Genomic DNA, 20270 nt, shown 5'->3' with positions numbered 1-20270 from the left:
CAGGCCATTTACCATTTACAGGGAGTGGTCATGCATGGTATACGATCATACTCTCAAGGTAGGGATTATTTATTCTGTCTCCATTGATGCTTATGAATCAGACAAAAACGTAACGCCATGTGGAGTCCAGCAGGGATCAATCCTTGGTCCCCTTTTGTTTGATCTTTTAGTGATACTTTCAGGTATACAAGGCAGGTTAACATATCTATGCAGATGATACTCTGATCTATCTGGCTCTCTACTAAATGATTCCTATTGATTCATTACATTTGTCTCTTGGGGCACTGAAGACTTCAACCTATGTGAAAAAAATTGGTATAATGATGGTTGACAACCTTAGTTTTGCTAACCATATTTTGGCTTTAGCTACATCTAGCTAAACTGATTAACTTAAGAAGTTATTATTTCATTTTTGTTCTTGGATTCGATCGTGTAAAGCTTGTTGACTGTAATGTTTAAAAACAGGCTATATAATTTATATAAACGCCTTTCATAGCCTAACCACATGGTCTACTCGCCAGATTTGGCTCCATATTACTTTAGCCTCTTCTCTAAAGAGAAAACAACTTTGGACATGCAGTGCGCATCGCAGACATACAGTACAAGGGTTAGAACAAGAGAAACCTACAACCAGCAGCCATTGTAAAAGTGTTGCAGGCTGCCCAATGACGCAACCTTGAAGGGGAGATCGTCAGAAAACCACTTCAGATAGAGGAGGGTGGAAATTTTGGAAAACTCACCATTTTCCAGGAAGTTTATCCTGATTTTATTTGATTCTGAGCTGCTGGCTTTAGTCCAAGCCTGTCCCGGCTGCTGTTTCGTCCATGCAGTGACGTCACACCAGTAGTAACCTCTGTCGGACAGCTGGACACCTGCCAGGCGAAACCGAAACTCTGCCGCACCCGACTTGGTCAGAACCAGATTGTCTCTGAGTAAGCAGTCAAAAGAAATTGTTTTATATGTCTCAATATAAAACAAGAAACTGCAGTTTGTTACTTAAATGTGTTCATGTGTACCTCCTGTTTGGGTCTGTGGCTCCTCCGTGCTGTACGACATTGTCCGGGCTGAGAGTCATGATGGTCCTCACGGTGCTGTCCAAGCTGTCCTGAGACTGGATGAGCACAGAGTACCCCGCATCACCAATGTTCTGAGTGGTGACACTGCAGCCCAATTCAAAGGTAGAGCCTCCTACTGATGCCTCACGGATGCGTTTAGCCACCACATTCACAATCGGACCTGGAAATAGAAGCGGCCGTTCAATCATTTAGTTCTAAGAAGAGCGTCATTCAAATCATCACAGACAGGGGGAAGTCCCCACCATTGACAGGGGTCAACGGGAAGTGATAAGTACTTAGACTATGAACTGTGACTCATTCAAAGCAGACCCATACACACATACACGCGCAGCACACTGCAATTACATCACAGCCCAATCAGCTAAATTATGGTCACCAAGTTCAACATGTAGATCTCAAATAGGGAGGAAGTGAATGTCTGTGTGTGTGTGTGTGTGTGTGTGTGTGTGTGTGTGTGTGTGTGTGTGTGTGTGTGTGCGCGCGCACTGTGACAGTGAAGCTGAGACAAAAGGAGGTCTGTTGTGGGATTCTTCTGTAAAGTCTATAAACGATATGGACACATTAACATTTATTCATGAAACTCAGCAGTGAAGCTACTGTGGCAGCCTGGCAGTGCATGAGTAGTTTTCTGAATCACGAATCTGAGTTTGGATTTTCTGTATTTCTTCCAAAAACACCTCATTAAGTATCTCACTGACCGGGCACATTTGTGCACGCACACAGGCAGGTATACTGTTAATTTTGCCAAAACACTGATACAAAGCTCAGTTTTTTTATCTGCATGTGACACAGAATCACATCCACAAAAGTGGAAGTCTCAGTTACAGAAAAGAAACTCGTTTCTGCTACTTTCATATGTTTTTGGTAAGTCACACTGAATTAAAAGGCAATTTGTTGTAATAATTTTGAGGCTGGTAAGCCTCGACTATATCACAACGGTTTATGATTCTTTTGTAATAGATGCGGCACAGCAATTTCTCCACATTCTTTTAATTAAGAATAATAACATTAGCCCCACTGACCAGCAGATAAAAGCTAGAAAGAATAAAGATCTACATGCTTTTTCTGATTACTAATGCCAGTGAATCAAGAATCTAAGTCATAATAAAAGCTTTCTTACGCTTGGTGTCCCATCGCACAGTCAGCGGCGAGCTTCTGTTCTCAGAGGTCTTCACCATGTCTCCCTGGCTGTTGACGCTCCAAGCAGACACACTGCAAACATACTGGCCCATGTCGATCTCCTGCAGAGCGAAAATGAATGCCCATTAATGCCTCCGAGTTCCTTTATCGACACCTGACTGCCATTTACTCTTTCCATCACTTTATACTCATTTAACCACAATTTAGCCTCATAGCACTTCATCGTTTTCAGGATTCCAATAAGACTTTAAAATTATTGCAGGGCAACGTTTAGCTGCACAGCATGTAAAACTGTACCTGTGTGCGGAGGATTCGCAGCTTGAACGTGTTGGGCTGGACTCTGCTCAGCGTTAACGCACCGCTCTTCATCCTTTCCATATAAATCGACCCCGGAAGCAGGTTGCCATTAGCATCCAAGGAACCAATGGGATGTGAGGTCTGAGGATCGCCCCCTAACCCTGCCGGTATCAGAACAATTTAAAAATTGAGTGATTCTGTGGAAAAACTTCTCTAAAGTAAATCTGAATTAAACATACCAGGAAGCGATGTGTGCTCCCAGCTGACGCCCAGTCGGCCTCCAAGAGGTAAGTTGGCAATGTTGGTGACGCGACAGGCGAGTTCTGTTGGCTCAGCTGTCGTCTGGGGGTTGACTTCAGCCACGAGGGTCAGCGTGAAGTTCGGCTCTGTGGTGAAAAAGCGAGGCAGCATAAAATTAAACTGGGTGTCAGTACGGAATAGAAAACTTTAAATGAGGTTGGGTGGTCTGATAACTCTGGTCCTTTTGGGTTTTAAACTCATTTGCAGTACTTTTTACCCAATTAATTTTTATCAGTTTGAACTGCCATGCTTTCAATTTAACCTCAGGAAAGGCACAAGGAAAGAACCACAGCTTTATGGCAGCAGACTATAAGAAATAAGCAACTGCAAATGTGAAGTTCCATCCAAGCATCATTCAACCTGAACAAAAGCCTAGCCCATAAAGAAACAGATAAACCTGACTGGCCTGCACAGAGCTCTTGTGCTCATTTTAAAATATACACAAGCTTCTATGTCCATTACTTTAAAAAATATAGCTTCTTGAAATTGGATGATTCTTTTTGATGCACCCTGGTGAGATTGTGTTTTTAGTAGCATTTGCATGTTTATCATTCTGTCTGTAAACGGGATAGCTCGAGAAGGTTTTACTGAATTCTGATAAAACTTGGTGTAAAATGGGACCACGTTAATAATCCATTAAAATTTGGCATCCATCCACCAAGGTCTTAAAGGTCAACTTCATGATTTATTACCTGAAAACTGACAAAAAAAAAAAGCCTCAAAACTTAGAGACGTGATGTGGTATACATCGTCAAAGTGATAACAGAGCTATTTAAAACTGAAAACACAATACTATTGCCTTTAAAGTAAACGCTGTTCGGACAGTGAGCTGACTTTGCAGAGGTTTGCGCTTCTTGTTATATAAAATATATCCTGTCCTTGTTTTAAACTCGATACATAAAGTATGGTCGACTGAAAAGAAGCCTCAAGCCCAGATGGTGCAACTGGCATAATTAAGTGGTCAGACTTAGAATGGCAATTAAGTTTACCGGCAAACAGCCTAGAAGGCGGCAGATTAATGGCCATGACCACATAACATAGATCTAAGTGTACACATACAAAATCTACAGCAGGAGACGGGCTACGTGGAGTTTTTAATTATCCTCGTTGTCAGCAGGGTTGAAATGAGCACTTCTTTTAAGAAGAGAATCAGAACCCTGACGGCTGAACAGCTCCTCGATGATAATGCCAGAAATTGAGTTACTGTGCTGCCTCGAGAGACATTATTCCCAACCCAGCCGGGTATTGCTTTCATCAGTCAGTCCTAGGTCACATTAACAGTCTGACATCACCAGACACATGCAAAGTGAATCCTCCTTTTTTTTCCTCTTTTAGGTGATTTCTTCCTTAAATAGAGTTAGGTGACTGAGCCAGATGACAGAAATAGAGCAGAAATAACACCGTTAACTGTGTGAGATGAGGTGGGTATCAAAGCATTAATAGTGTGTGTGTAGGTGGGGAGGCAGGTCCTCTCAGTCAGGCATCCAGATTGCACCTTTACGCGTCAGTGAACAGGAAACACACAACAAGATTTCCACCTGCTTAACCGTGAGAAATCTCACACACACACACACACACACACACACACACACACACACACACACACACACTATATATAAAAGTAGTTCCTGATACATCCCAAAGTGTGCCAGCATACCAATAGATGCCACTATACCCCCCACACACACACACACACACACACACACACACACACACACACACACACACACACACACACACACACGCAGCCAAAAATGTAAGAAATCAAGTGCATGGGCTTGGGTGTGTTTGGCAAAGGAGTTGGTTTGCATGATGTCAGCTGGACGTCATACGCACACACACACTGACTCATGCACTGTCACCATCTGGTGTGAAACACACACACACACACACACACACACACACACACTTTGATCAATGAGAACGTGTGAAGCTCCTCTGCCAATTAGCCACGCTCCACGCTCTCTCCCACACCGAAATGTTGCCTCATTTAGTCGAGTAACATGACCACTCGTCGCCAGTTCAGGGGCTCCGATACTGTACAGCAGCTTGTGACACAAGGCTTTAAACGCAGTAGGTATACACTGAGCAGCCACAACATTAACACCACTGACAGATATAGTGGATGATATTGATCCACAGTGAAATGTTTGCTTGTGGCATTTCACTGGCCAGTACTCTGACAAAGCACCCCATCATGTGCCAAACACCTAAAAATAATAGCACACCTAGAACAATCACCCATGCCGATGGCACAGATACCAAGGAGAAAGCATGCCGCCACACTGCAAAGATGGCTCAGGACCACGACGGCAAGTTAGAAACCCGACCTCCAAACTTCAAACTCTTCAGTTTTTATTATCTAATGGATGCGCCTCAACACACCCAAACTGTAAAGTGGGAATATCAAACTTAAGGCCCAGGAGTCACAATCGGACTACAAAAGACACCAATCTGACCCGATGAACGCCTTTGGAGAATATGAAGGACATATTTTGGACTTGTAGCCTTATTTTCATTAGTTTTACAGCGTTTTCTGTTTAAGCCCACAGAGCCACGCTGACAGATTTCTTTCATTTACTGCAACAATTAAGATTTCCTCAGACTTCTAAAACATGGCTGAAACTCATGCTTCAGCTAAGGAAACATCCAGCCATCCATCTATTTTCTTACCCACTATTCAAACTTAGTTTCCCCTTGGAGGAAAGCCTATCCAAAAGGCGGGGTTCACAAGTCCATCACAGGGCTGAGGGGATATCAGTTTCCTACTCCGCTGACTATATAAGTAATGCAAACTAATTTAATCAATAGTCTTAAAACACTGTGGTTAAACCACTAACTCTCCGTGTCATCTCACCCACATGACAAAAATTGCCCAACAACAGTTTTCCAACTATGAAAAAGCTTTAAATATGGAAAACCGATGCAGTGTGCATGAAACTGAGCATCAATTCACAGTCATCCTGCAGTTTGTTTCAATGCAAGAAGAGCAAAGAAAAAATAGATTTCATGTTAAAGAGGCTTTTCACGCTTCTGACCTGAAGTCATGTCCTCAAAGCTGAGTCTGACTGGCAGCCTAAATTGCTCCTTTCTGTTATCCTGCGTTCTGCAGAGTTAAGCAGGGAAGAAAATTGTGTAAAACAAGCTTTAAGAAGAAGAAAATGGCTCCATTAGTGTGTGGATCTGGGAGGCAGAGCGAGGAAAAATAGGTCATTGTCAATAACACAACAAACTGCTTTCATCACACAGCATGTGTTCACATCGAGAAGTTACTCTTTGGATTTCAGTGAGAGCAACGGTGACAGATTCACAAACCACTAAGTGCTGTTTTTTTTTTAATTTTACACATCAATTGTTATTTTTCAGCTCACATAAAACTAACAACTGATTTTAATATGAACAAATAGATTCATTTTTATTAGTAGAGCTATCAGCCATAACATTACTGACGGACAAAGTAAATTCACTGAGACCAGGAGCTGTGGGACAGCAGTATCCTTCAGTGGGACAAATGACCACCGTACTAAAAAACCTCCCCAGGAACAGATCAAGGAACATGACAGTCAAGCCCAGACACAGGTAACTGCTTGGGCCCTTTGCTCATAACGAGGCTCTTACTCAGGGGCTGTACATAGCTTTAGTTTTAGCCAGGTGACAGTAACTGAAAGGTCTGATTAGGTCTGTTACGGATGTTTTCGTGGTCCCCCCTTTGCAGTTGGCTTTGACTAACTTTGTGTCTTCACTCACAGTGAGGAGAATCCAGCAGAATCATCTCTAGAACTGACCGAACGATTTCCCAGGAAAGGATCAGACATTTCTCCTACCTGCCCTGAAATCTTCACATCCTGCTGCTTTCAGAAAGCAACAAACATCTTTAAGGACTCGCTCACTGCTCACCATCTTTTTGAACTTCTGCCGTTGGGCAGACGATACAGGACATTAAGAACGCACATGACTAGACTTCAGAACATTTTTTGTAATATTTACATGTTTTATCTACCTTCTTATAAATTTCTATTTTTATCTATACTATGAGGAGATCCTGTGTTGAGCAGCAGTTTCCTGTCTAATTTATTGTACAACACAAATAAAGGAGCCTTAGATCTTGATTTGCGACAGGAGAATGCAGAGACCAAAAACATGAGCACAAAAAAGACTTAAGAGATACAATATGCTGTAAACTTTGTTCTCACATCTTAAACTGTAATATGGCTTTAAGTCCCTCTCTTAAGGTGGCTCCTGCGTCTAAGTTTAGACTTAACGTTATATGTGTGATGTCGAGGAATCAGGTGGGAGCCAGCACAGAGATTCACCTCCAGTTAACGCACAAGCACACGCATATAGTGTTACAGGCTGTTACAAAGTTTTCAGTTTGTGAAAATGTATCCGAGAATCCATTAAAGTGAAGCTTTGCTCAAACAAGGAAGTGCAGCCATCAGCAGAGGTTTCATTGGAGCTCAGAAGTGCTGCGTGTTGTTCTTTCGATGAGCTGGGCTTTAACTGGAATGCGTCTGGTCACCGTTTCCTGCTTCAGCTCAGTTACAGGTGGGCCGTGAGCCACGATAAAGCCGCGGTGACTAGCGGAGGTTAGCTGGGGAAGTTTGGCGGTGACTGTGCCATTAAGCTGGGCAGCGGCGTTAAACTCTCAACCAGAGCAGATTCAGCAGTTTCACCGAACGGGAGTGTTTCTATGATGTCAAAACAACCAGAGGCATGTGAGTCGCCCTTGTTGCGCTGGAGCGTGCGCACACAGTGTGTGTGTGTGTGTGTGTGTGTGTGTGTGTGTGTGTGTGTGTGTGTGAGTGAGTGAGTGAGTGAGTGAGTGAGAGAGAGAGAGAGAGACGGGAAAAGCAGATATGAATGGGGGGGGGGACCACTTGAGCCATTCCCTCCTTCTGTCAACACAGCGCACTTCTCCCAGGACGGAGGGAAAATGCGGGCTGACACTGAACAGATGTGCTTTTGATATCACGTTTACAGCTCAAACAACTACTAATCTAATGTCGGATAAGACACTCGTATTAAGACACTGAATCTCTAAGAGGGCTTACATTACTTTGGACAAATACACCTCAAACTGATGGCGAGGTGAAAATCATGCCAGGGCACAATAAACCTGCAGGGGTTCAGAGAATGAACATTCAAGCTCTGCAGCTAGAAAGACAGACACTTAACTCTATAGATGCTAAACATCACAAAACCACAGAGTGGAGCTTCTTGCGCCATGCACAACCTCCTTAATTTAGCTGCTTATCATTTTACTGAAGGATAAATTTTCACTGAGTGTAGGAAACTGCCGGAAAGCAGCAGGAAGCATCTTAAACACTTTCCTTAGGGGAGAAAAAGTCATACAGTTAATCCTGTACGAAACAAAGTTTACCAAGCTTAACTCTCTTATTCACGCAACCCTTACACACAAAGTAGAGACTAATTACAGTTTTCAGATCCTTAAAATGAATCTGGAACATTACTCGTTTAAAATTACTTACTTTTTCTCCAATTTAAACATATGCTGGAAACAACTGGGGATTTAGTGTCTTGCTTATCAGCTTCAACATGTGGGCAGGAATTAAAACCACCATCCCCAAGAATGATAGCCAACCCTACTTCCCTAAGCTACGGACACCCACAACACAAACACTCGGCAGCATCAACACGGTTTGAGGAAACACAACGTCCTCTTTATTTGCATTTCTTTTTTCCAAATGAATCACATACATGTTTTAATTCCTGCAATTTTACAATAAAGTTAAACGTTAAAGGAAAATTTGAAAAAGATTGGCAGAGGACAGCCTGCTTTAAAACATCCATGGAAATTGATAGAACATCGACCAAGAGCTAATTATTTAATCAGGTTTCTGGCGTGATGTCAGGTGTCCAGCGTGTTGAATGTCATGCAACCTCTGGTCACGATGGAAAAAAAAAAAAGTGTGTATTCCCTGACTGGCTGGTGAGTTCGTTCCTGGAGTTTGTCGGCAGTCGCTAGGTAAAACTAATCGGAAAGAAGGCGGTGCACCAACAAAACTCATTGTGGTTTCTTTGGTTGCTAGGAAATTGCTGTAGTTTATGCAGACTTGTTTGAAAACACTATTTGCTATACTAGTAGTAGTAGTACAAGTTGGTCCAAGTGCTAACGCAAACACATCTGAAAATATTTCACTTTTTATCTTTAATCTGTTGCACTTTCAATAGCAACCAGCGTGTAACAAGTGAGAGTTTATAGACAAGTCCAGGCATGTAATTCCTTGCAAACTGTGGGCAGCTGTGGCAGACTGAAAGCAACAAAAGCAGTTGTAGGATTTCGGCCAGCTGATCGCAGATACACATAGGTGCCAGGGGTTCACTGACTAGTCTTGAGCCTTTTGTGACTGGGACACACCTAGTTGGGAGTGGCTGGAGCTTAAGTGGTATAAGGTTGGTGGTTCCTTTCATCGCCGCTCCAGTCCCCAGTTTAAATGCCTTGCATACCTAAATATCCGTGGGCAAGATACTGAACCGCAAGTATGAATGTGTGTGAATGTCAGATAGAAAGCAATGCCTGTGTGAGTGGGGCGTGTTATAAATGTTGTATAAGGCAAGGCAAGTTTATTTGTATAGCACAATTCAACAACAAGGTGATTCAAAGTGCTTTACAGAGACATTAGAAACAAGAACAAATAAAAAGCATGAAGTGCTTTTCATGCTCAAGTAGAGCACCAGTTCATCCATCAACTTCAGCAATCGACTATCCAGCAATTGCAATTAACCTGGCAAACACTCGCCAACCGGTCAGTGAATGCTCATTTTTCCCCTCACAACTGGTGGATGGCAGATGCTCCATGCACATGTGGTCTGGCCCTTTTTCACTTGACTCTGCCACCATGATTGTCACACAGCCAAGTGGCGGACAAGTTAACAGTCACGTGTCTGCAAAACCTCAAAATACACAACCTTGCAAATTAATGCACAGAATCAGTAGGTGAGGGAGATTTTAGAGCTTCTTTGAGAGCTAGTGAGGAGTCAGTTTGGTTGTTGTTGTTAGCAAAGGGTTAAACAACTCTTTCCAAATCTTACAAAAACGTTCATGACAACTATGGAAGGTAACTACTTTCAATAAAACTTGGTTATCAGATAGACAATTTATCATTGGCACATCTAAAGCACATCCATCTTTTATTGCAAGTAGATCCTATAGCACAGGCCTGATCTCTTGCAAATCTTATAAGAATGAAGCTGCCTTACACGGTAATTACAACAAATGAGGCTCCAGTATTTTACAAGCTAACAATGATGTATTAATGCAGCTTCACAGGAATCCCGTGTGCAAAGTATTGCCTGTTCCTACATTCAGCACACACAGAGAAAGATACTCGAATCCAGAATCCTCGTTTCCAGCAGTTTCTCTTTTAATCTGTGTTTTGTTGCTGGAAGAAGATCTGCCCCTTTAGCTGCTAAATGCTCCGGTATGTTTATCAGCTGGTTGATAACAGCTTGTTTGGTGCCAGTACAGTTGGATGATCAGAGCTTTTTCCATTGCAAATGACACCACCTGACATTCACATCTCAGCCGGAAGGCTGAGCCTCTCCATCCTGTCTGCAGAGAGGTCTCACTGTCTCCTCTCAGTCATACATCCAATTGAGTGGGTCTGTGACCTCCCCCAAGTGGTTCAACTACCTCCACTGACTCCTCTCAGTGTGGAGTGGCAGCTGAAACACACAGAGGTTCACACATAATACTGAATTCCTCATTGTGCCGTGGCACGAGGCCAGGCAGGCAGCAGAGAAATGAGATTTCAGCTGCTCATTTTCTGTCCTGTGCTCAGAGACTGACTGCAGAAGAAGAAAAAAAAAGATCAAGTGGTTAACGAACAGCTCACATCTCTGTTCTCCAACACCAGAGATGTGTGAGTGCTAATCTTTATTTTGAGATCACAACCCAATAACGCCCGATCATCCCTCATTAAATCGCAATGAACAAAGCTTTTTTTTCATGATGCAAGTGCGTGCAGGAAAACCACAACAGCTCGACTGTTTGGCTTATTGCAATAAAATGCTGGGAAAAGCATAGACATCTTCCATTTACCCTCTATGTGAGAAATCCACTGGCTCAAGCTCAAGATGGAGATAAAAATCAAAACTAGTGACAAGAATCAAAGCTCTGAGCTGCTCCTTTAGTTCAGCTTGAGATCAGATGCCTTTGACTCATATGCATATACTGGATTTTCCATGTATGCATGCAGCCAGTACATGTTGCTCTACCGGATTTTTGCTACAAATTGACAGCAAACAGCCACACACGACTAGAGCCACCTGTCTTTGCTCCTCCCAACAGTGTCATATGACACTGTATAAAGGGTGAACATGTTCCTTTAGCTATAGGATCCGTGAGGCGCACTGTAAGGGTTACATGAAGACTACTAAAACCCTTTTTGTAGCAGAAATTTACTGATAATGTTTTTTAGTCTACTCTTTCATCTTTATATTGATTCTTCCACTAAAAGAGGTGATATGAAGCAAAGAGGTCAAGCAGACACGTTACTGCACAGGACTGACCAAACTGTCTCAGTTTCATGGCGTATACGTGCCACAGCTGTGTGCACAAACCCTTTGAGTTTACCTTCAAATGAAGTGGTTTAGATAATCTGGAAACAGCAGCTTAGAGACCAAAATGATTCACAGATTCAAAGCGAATGTGCACAGGTCCGTATCTGCGTGGTACGCAGACATGACTGCTGCGCATATTCATAAAATACACAAAATTGAATACTTTGCATGAACTACAAGATGTCTTTTTTCCAGTAAAGTGGCTCTACTGACAGTAACTCCAGCTGACACGACAACGCGCGCACACATAGGGGAAGTGTAGCCAAGGGTGAGACAAATTACACCCTCTTTAACTCCGTGTGTATCTGTGTGTGTGTCTGTGCGTGTTCCTGCCGTGGGGAAACTCCTAAACAAGTTCTCCAACTCTGTTTTTTTTTTTTTTTTGCACTTCGTGGTAGGGTGAGCCTGTAGCAAAGCATCGTGGGAAGAAGGGGCAATCCTCAAGGCCGCACATCAGTTGAATAGGAGCTGACTGGCTGACAACACACAGAGAGACACACCAACGTGCACGCACAAAAAAAACTTGAGAGGAACGGGTTTGGAATATATGAGCTTCTGTATAGTCAATTAGAAATGTTAGTGTGTGTGTTTCAGCAGACGCAGAATGAAGGAATGTTTACCCCCAGGCCAGCATGTAAGAGTTCCACCAGTGAGAACCGCCTCATACCCTCAGTATGTGGGACACACAAACACACTGAAGACAGTGTTTGAAGCGTGCGTGTGCATGTGGCACTTACTTCTCCAGAGAGCGCCTTCAACAAACCTACTTTCATTCTCATACACTTGTAAACCACTCAGCAGACACACACATGCAGAGGAAGCATGCAGATAAATCTGAGTGCTATCACACACACGTAAACACAAACACATGCAAACGGTTAAGTTGGAAAGCGAGACGATGTCCTTGATGGTGCCGTTCGATACTGTGCCCTTATGCGGGCTGACTTTGATATGCGTGTGCCCGCAAAGCTTTGCTGATATTTGCAGATGTAACACGGATCCTCCGGGCTTGAGGAATCTTTTGAGTTTGGAAAAGAGATGGCTGTTGGTTTAACTAAAGGCTGCCTTTGACATACTTTACAGGATGTCCTGCAGCTAGCAGAGGCGCACTGTACCGTCCACTGAGACTGACCGGCTGTCGTTTAGATATATTGTAGTTTAATAGCTGGACCACACCATAAGACTGCTCACTATGTGTTTTACACTAAATACATATAAAGAAATCCTGCTAAACTGCTCCATGTGCATGTACATTAGACCTGCCTTCGTCTAAACAAAGCCATTAGCTGTTTTTTAACATGCTGGACGTCGCCAGCTCTGATCACTTGCTCGCACCGTCGACTCAGGCCAACCTTTGACAATAACTTCTCTTTAAAACAAAGATGTGCCCGGTGCTGAACATGTGTAGCTGGAACAAATCTGCCTGTTTGCTTTTTGTTTTCGTAACAGTACAATTTGTCTAAAGATTTTGAAGAAGGAGGGCACTGCAATCGGGAGGGGGGGTGCTCAGTGGTTCCAAAGCAAACAACAGGCACCCTGCGCCTTTATAATTCATGCGCGGCTAGAGTAAACAGGAACAACACACATTCAAAGTCACATTCTGAAGCCGGGCTGGTTGATATACTGTTAGATTTTACGCTAACAGTAATGACACCCTGTAGCTTTTATTATCCAGCTTCTGCACATTGTTAGCAAAGCTAAATGAACCTGCTTCTCCAGTTGTTTAAAGCACACCAGGATATGGATTCCACATTCTCTCTCTGATCCACACGCTGGATACGGGAAAGGAAAGCCCAGCTAAATTCTCCAAAGGCCGGCTATAAAACTGGGTGCAAACCAAGAAGTGATAAAGCAAAGGTGGCTGTTAACGCTGAGTCACCCATGGAGCACTAGCTGACTACTTCTTTTCACTCTCTTTGCATTCATTAGTAATTATTAATCTCTGGCTCTCTTTCACAGTGTGTCTTTTGTCACGTCTCCCTCCCGTCATCTCCAACCAGTCGCAGCAGATGGCCCCGCCCCTCCCTGAGCCTGGTTCTGCTGGACGTTTCTTCCTGTTAAAAGGGAGTTTTCCCTTCCCACTGTCACCAAGTGCTTGCTCATAGGGGGTCGTCTGATTGTTGGGGGTTTTCCCTCCATTATTGTAGGGCCTTTTCCTTACAGTATAAAGCACCTTGAGGGGACCGTTGTTCTGATTTGGAGCTGTGTCTACAAATCGGGCAAGTAGACTGAAGAATCCAGCAACAGCATGAACCTCTTGTGGCAAATCCATCGCAATGTTCAGGGATTTATGGGTTATTAACTTGTTAGTTGAACGTCCAGTAAATGCTGAAATGTTTCCGATTTCCTTTTGATGTAAGTATTTTCTGGCAACCACATCCCCCAAACTCCGTAGAGGGATTATGGGACTACGAGGTGCTTTTGATCCTTGCTGACAATATTACAGCCAAGAAGCACCAAAGCAAACTGGACTCCATGAATATCATTAAGGGTTTTATGCTTTTATGCTCTCCGAAAACGAAATGGGGACAAAAAGACTAATTGCCTTATTCCTGAAATAAACCAACACTTGGGCTTTTCAAACTTTTAGCCAGTCGATCTGCCAAAGCACTTCCTGGGAATTCCCCAAACCATTAAATATAGTACAGTAGATGAAATAAGAGCGCTTATGTAACAAATTTTTATTTATTCATTATAGTCCGTTTCTTTCATTGAGATCTGGGATTTGGGGAATTTGTGAGAAATTCAGCTGTTCTTATGATCAGTTATAACAGGACTTTTACATCAGTATTGAATACCGGAGACGCCACAATAGAGCAGGATGGCTTGGTTAACAAACCAAAGATTTAGCCATTGGTGTAGATGTTAATACACTAAACTTTCTTTTGGCTGATCCCTCAGTTCCCAAGAGGCAAAGATTTTACATCTTCCTGACGCGCCCATTGCTTCTTACCCCCAAACCTTGAACCCTACTTGAGGTTGGTTGGTGTCTCCTACTGGAGTCAAACTGCGGATTTCTTAAACGCAAATGTTAACCACTACACAACAAAGCCCCTATTAGACAGTATTTAGAAAAAAAAAGTCAGCACCAAATATTATGGATGGGAAGTTAATTTTATTTAATTTTATTCTAAATTCTGTTGTTGGCTTTGATCCATTATCAAAACAGTAATTCTGTTTCCTGCATGACACTGTTGTTGTGTCTTGCTTTTATAAAATTCTGAGTGGTTGACCTTGCAGGAAAGACTATTTGGGTCAACAAGATCAATTTAGAAGAAGTACAACATGCATAAACCCTCATTCGCTTTTCCCATTGATTATGTAAAATTTTCCAGGTTGGTTCTGCCTGGACCACCCAAGTCTGCACCAAACAGACTTTTAGTGGTAAAACCTGCATCTGCCCTTGAAAGACGGCCTTTGCGGCTTTTAATTCAAAAAAAGAAAAAAAGAAAAAGAAAAAAGTCAAAAGTCACCTTCAATCCCTAGTTGATAAAGTCAAAAAAAGAAAAAACAATCTCAAACATGGTGTAGAATGTGCAGGCCCCCTGCTGTTTCAGTTCTGACTGACGATGTTCTGCTCTCAAGGTCCCTCCACCTTGAGAGCAGAACATCAGTGTCAGCGACCTATCAGTCTGGACATTGACTGGACCATTACAACACCTTCATTCTTTTGATTTTAAGCCATTCTGTTACAGGTTTTCTGCTGTGCTTTAGCTGTCAGACAGATGGCCTCACATTTGAACCTAGAATATTTTGGTATTCTAGCAGTTCATGGTCAAGTCGATGACTTCGAGGTGCACGGGTCCAGTGTGGACCTGTGTGCACCAAATGTGGTGCTGTGCATCATGGCCAAACACCTACACTTTGGTCTCGTCCATCCAAAGAACATTATTCCAAAATTCTTGTGGTTTGTTCAGATGCAGCTTTATAAACTGGTAGTAATGCTGTCATGTTCTTTTGAGAGAGAAGAAGCTGTGGAACTGTTTCCGTGAGTATTGCACGATCTTTGGGGCGAATTTGATGGGACGTCCACTCCCGGAAGCATCGACCAGTAGAAGGATGAACTTTGGATTGTTTGGAAATTTCCTTATAACCTTTTATTATGATGCTTCTCTAAGATCACTGATGACTTAATTTCCCCCAGGGATCAATAAAGTATTCTGATTCTGATTCTGACTTCTTTCCTTCTTGGCACTTTGTTAAAACAAACCTGAATTCTCCAGAGCTGCAAACTGTAGTAATGGTGTGCGTACTACAGTACATCCTTCTGCACTTTGGCTTCTGCATTTTGCTTCTGCATTTTGATTTGCTTCTACATTTTGATTTGCTTCTACATTTTGGCTTAATTTTTGTTAAATAAATAAATAAAAGTGTCATATGTCATGTTTGTAGTTCCACTGAATATTTATTCACCTCATTTTAAGAGCTTCTGAGCGTAAGATGAGTTTTTATTATTATTTACTGATATGTATATATACACTTACCATGACTTCAGCTATGTATATTAAGGATGAAACAAAGAAACCAATTCCATGACTAACTGCATGACACAGATAACCTTCCCAGCATGCCAGCTATATCTAAATACAACATGAAGTGAAATTCAAACACAGCGAGAGCAGGATGGAAATAGAGAAGGGAAAGACGGATAGACAGAGAGACCACCCACCACGCCAGTAATTGATTGCTGTGTCAACTGTGTTTGACATCACTGCTCTTTAGAAGCAGGATCAGAGCATCGTGCACATGTACCCAGGCACACTAACAGAATACCCAGGGGTACACGGAGCAGGACAGGCATGACTAATCAATCCTCTTCGCAGCAGGAGTCGACAGGCTGATGAGGGGATTAAAGAGCTACCCCCCTTAAGACTCAAGATTCATCTCTAGCAGCACTGTTACACATCCACACCTCATGAAATCATACATGAGAAACGTGCACATGGCTTCTTACTGTTACTTCCCCCAACTACTCCTTTAAGAAAAATTAGCCAACCACAGCCAAGGAGATGCACACACACCTTCCTGAGAGTGCGTTTGTCGAGAGTAGGAACATTTAAAGTTTGCTGATAAGGTGAAAATTGAGAAAGAGACAGTCATTATTGGTTTTATGCAAAAATCAATAAGCCAACAGACAGAGCCCCACATCTACTGTGTCACAATTTAAACTGTTTACTAAAAAAAACAAAGCATCATAGCTCAGAACACGTCCAAAAGCAATTCAAATCCATCATAGGAACTGAAGCTGTAATTAAAAAAAACAGCCAACAAGATCACTCAACGAGAAGAGGATTTAGACAGTGAAACGTTTAAAATAACTAATAAATTGCTGATTGTTTTAGCAGCACATCAGGGTGGCATTTCCCAGCTTTACTCACAGCAGAGCAGAACGGGGCGTTTCACCTTTTTCTTCTCTAAACCAATGTGCTGGAAAGAAATCCTGATCCCAGGCGCACACAATGCTACAAGCAGAAAGAAGTCCCAGTCTTCCCAGTAAAGAGGCTGTTATTACAAATAAATTAAATTACTTGAGGAACTTAAATAAGACCTATGTTCATTTCAATATTTTTACCTTTCATCTCTAACAGTGTTTGCATGAGTTACACTAAAAAAATGATTTGTCTTTATTCGTCCCTCGCTCTCCTGCTTTTTGCAAACATTCTTCTGATTGGCTGACCTTGGCAAACAGAAGGTAGGTGGGGCTTCTCCACTCAAGGACAGACCCATGTGCTGGAGATGATACACACTCTCTGACATCACACAGAGCCGAGAATAGAAAAGCACTTGGTACCCGAGAGCTTTTTATGGACAAGCACAAACATTTCTGCAGTGTAACAATAATGGAAACCACAATAGGACCACTCTAAAAAGATTATTTAATGTTTTCTTCTCATTACTGATTTGGTCCTTTAAGCTCAACTCATTCATTTGAAACATTATACGAGATGAGACATAGTGTGGCAACAAAGAAGAAGAACACTGTGGAAAACACTCACGGATCTCAGAGACCTTCACAGTCACAGGGTTGGATGTCTTCTCCGCTGTCATGTACCACCTCCGTACTTCTATATTGATGAACGCTCTGATGCGGCAGGTGTAGTTCCCTCCATTTTCAATGGTCACCCCCCTCACCCCCAACCTGTAGTCGCCGGTTTCTGTTCGCTGCAGGCTCGCCTCCCCCTTTTTTCCTTGCGCTCCGCTGGAGGATGTGTTTGAGATCACCACCCCGCTGCGATCCATGGTGATGATTTCACGGCCGTCGGCCAGCCAGGACACTTCCAGGGAGAGGGCGGGCAGGTTGTCGGCGGTGACGCCGCACATCAGGGTCAGCGAGTTGCCAGGAGAGAGGACGAGAGAGGTGGAGGAGGGAGAGGAGGAGGGTGAGGCCTTCACGTTGAGGGAACGACCTTGAGAGGACAGACATGGCATCAGTCAATGAATCCTAAGAAAACACTGCATGAAGACAATAAAATGCTTCAAGTCTCTGTCCTCGCACTGACCCAACCCACCAAAAAACTTCATGTACTGAAGCATAATGAGCATTTTCATGTTAACAATTAGTCAGAGAAAACAGGAAAAGGCACAGATTCTGTCAAATGAGGTGTTTCCTACATCCACACATCTACTCAGGTAGCCTTGTTTTTTCATAGATCAACGATGCGATTGATCGACTAGTTTTCCTCCAACAGCTGGATGACTAATTTGTGAAGATCGGCTTTCATGTGTCACTACACTGAGCTTGCCGATGCTGCAGGGCAGAACAACCGTCTGCAACTGCACGTCAAGGTGGTAATGTGAGCCGGGGCAACTCGCAGCAGAGGCAGCTAATTAATGCGCAGTTATTTCTTTAAAGAGTACGCATAGTATTATTCCTTTAAGTAAACAAGGTGCCCATGCCTGCATGCCCACCAATCAAACTGTGGGAAACACTTCCTTTATGTACACAAACCAGCTGGGCGGTGACAGCACACGTAAGCACAAAGTCCCATTCAAAGCCAAAAACACTACACCTGTGACTCATTTAGCACGACAGATATATGAATAAGCAAATTGGCCAACTGGCTGATTCGAATCTTACCGAAAGCGGGAAGTGCTATTATAGTTCGGGATAAAACGGGATGTAACAGCACAGTCTGTACATCCTCGTCATATCAGTCATGAGATAACAAAAAAACATTTAGAGCAGTGCATGGGTGTATGCGATTGCTCCTACAGCATTGTTACGCAGAGGTGCTCAAGAAACCTTCCTGCAGGTCTCTTTACTAATTTAAAAAAAAAAAAAAAAGGGGGGGGGGGGGGGGTTTAGCCAATTACAAATGGCTGTCAGCCTACTTCTCCTTTTTCTAAAAAAATGTATCTTTAAACCCAAAGATTGGATCGGGCTTGTAAATATCATCTCCAGTGACAACATAAACAGCAGTATGGGGGAGAGAAAAAAGTCTGTATGGTGTCTGGAAACAGACAAAAGAGACAAAGCTCACTCTGTTTGACTTTTCTCATCCTCTTTACTCAAGTCAGTAAGTCAATATAAAGAGACTGGGACACAATGGACCTGAGACCGAGACCTGTTTGTGTGTCTGTGTGCGTGTGTGTGTGTGTGCACTGCTCATCACTGGTTTCATTACAAACCCCTTAAGAGGATATGGTAACCTGGAAAGATATAAGATATGGTGACCAGAGCAACCACACCGATGAGCGTGAGAGACAGACAGAGAAAGTGTGTGTGTCTGAGTGTGTGTCTGTGCACATAGGGGCCTCTATGGTCAGCCAATGAGGGTCGTGAACCTCCTGGGAGAGAGCGAGGCAGGCAGAGAGAATGAAAAGACGAGCGGTTCACAGAGGAGGAGATTCCTTTAAAATGAAGACAGCCACACAACAGAGGGAGAACTCTCCCATGTCCCCTCCCTCCCCGCCCCTCTCATCCTTGACTTTCTTCCAATTTCACTCCGGGCATTGTCGCAAGCTGCTTGCACACAGGGAATCGTGGGGATCCTCTCTACACTTTGCTGAGCATTGTGTCCCAAGACGACCGCTGCTGCGAACTGCCGTTAAACATCCAACAGCAGCTCACAGATCTGCACATTAAGTATGCATATACTAAATATCTTTTATCCCAAATCAGGAAGCAGATTTGAGGATTATGTACTGATCCCTCCCCTGCTGGGGATGTGCAGAGAACCTGTGCGCGCAGACTCACGTGGAAGCGGCGCACTGCACTGCTACTGATGACCCTCGGCTTTTTTTCAAAGGATCTTTTGAAGCCTGAATAACCACCGGCCAGCTTCCTTTTCAATTATCCCAGAAAAGATATTTAAATTTTGTCCAAGGGAAGGACAAACGCACGAAGCTGAGGCCGGGCAGCAAATCACTAACCGCTGTGGCTGAAAAAAGGAGACAAAAAAAAAAAAAAAAGAAAGAAAGAGTTGAGTAAGTAATAAGTAAGCAGATTTAGTGTTAAGAATCATTCACTTCAATCATTTCACCTCAGAAACACCTCACAGGTGTGAGGACTGTTAAAAAAATTAGTTGCCCATAATTAGTTGATAAACCTGATCAGACTTCACACAGCTCAGTGTATAAAGCCCCATAATGTGTTTATATCACAGGCGTCAAACATAAGGCCCGGGGGCCAAAATTGGTCCCCGGAGCAAAGACTTCAATCCGGCCACTGGAGCACTTTGGATAAATTTCAGACTTTATCAACGGGAAAAGCAAGTTCCCATTTAAAGGTGTTCAGAGTTTAATGTTCGGTTCTTTAAAGACTGCATGAAGAAATCTGATAAACTGTTCACTTGTGTGGCCCTCTTTTAATTAACTGCTACTCTCCGACAGCTGTTCGATATAAGGATATATATCGGATAACGACATAAAAAC

General features: G+C 43.0%; 1 protein-coding gene across 2 annotated transcripts in view; it reads right to left on the bottom strand.

The window, feature by feature from the left end:
• The window catches only part of ptgfrnb (prostaglandin F2 receptor inhibitor b), a 93545-nt gene that overhangs the window by 54250 nt on the left and 19025 nt on the right, over positions 1-20270 (bottom strand). For both annotated transcript variants that reach the window (XM_080297492.1, XM_026157626.2), the window contains exons 5-10: positions 17393-17803; positions 2753-2899; positions 2514-2674; positions 2197-2317; positions 1017-1236; positions 741-928 (exon numbers count right to left, since the gene is read on the bottom strand). In XM_080297492.1, coding sequence (XP_080153618.1) covers positions 741-928; positions 1017-1236; positions 2197-2317; positions 2514-2674; positions 2753-2899; positions 17393-17803 — 1248 coding nt within the window. The remainder of the gene's footprint in view (positions 1-740; positions 929-1016; positions 1237-2196; positions 2318-2513; positions 2675-2752; positions 2900-17392; positions 17804-20270) is intronic.

Source organism: Astatotilapia calliptera, chromosome 23, assembly GCF_964374335.1.
Source record: "Astatotilapia calliptera chromosome 23, fAstCal68.1, whole genome shotgun sequence".
Taxonomy (NCBI): domain Eukaryota; kingdom Metazoa; phylum Chordata; class Actinopteri; order Cichliformes; family Cichlidae; genus Astatotilapia; species Astatotilapia calliptera.
The sequence above is the reverse complement of the archived record's forward strand: the minus strand, read 5'-3'. Positions and strand labels throughout refer to the sequence as shown.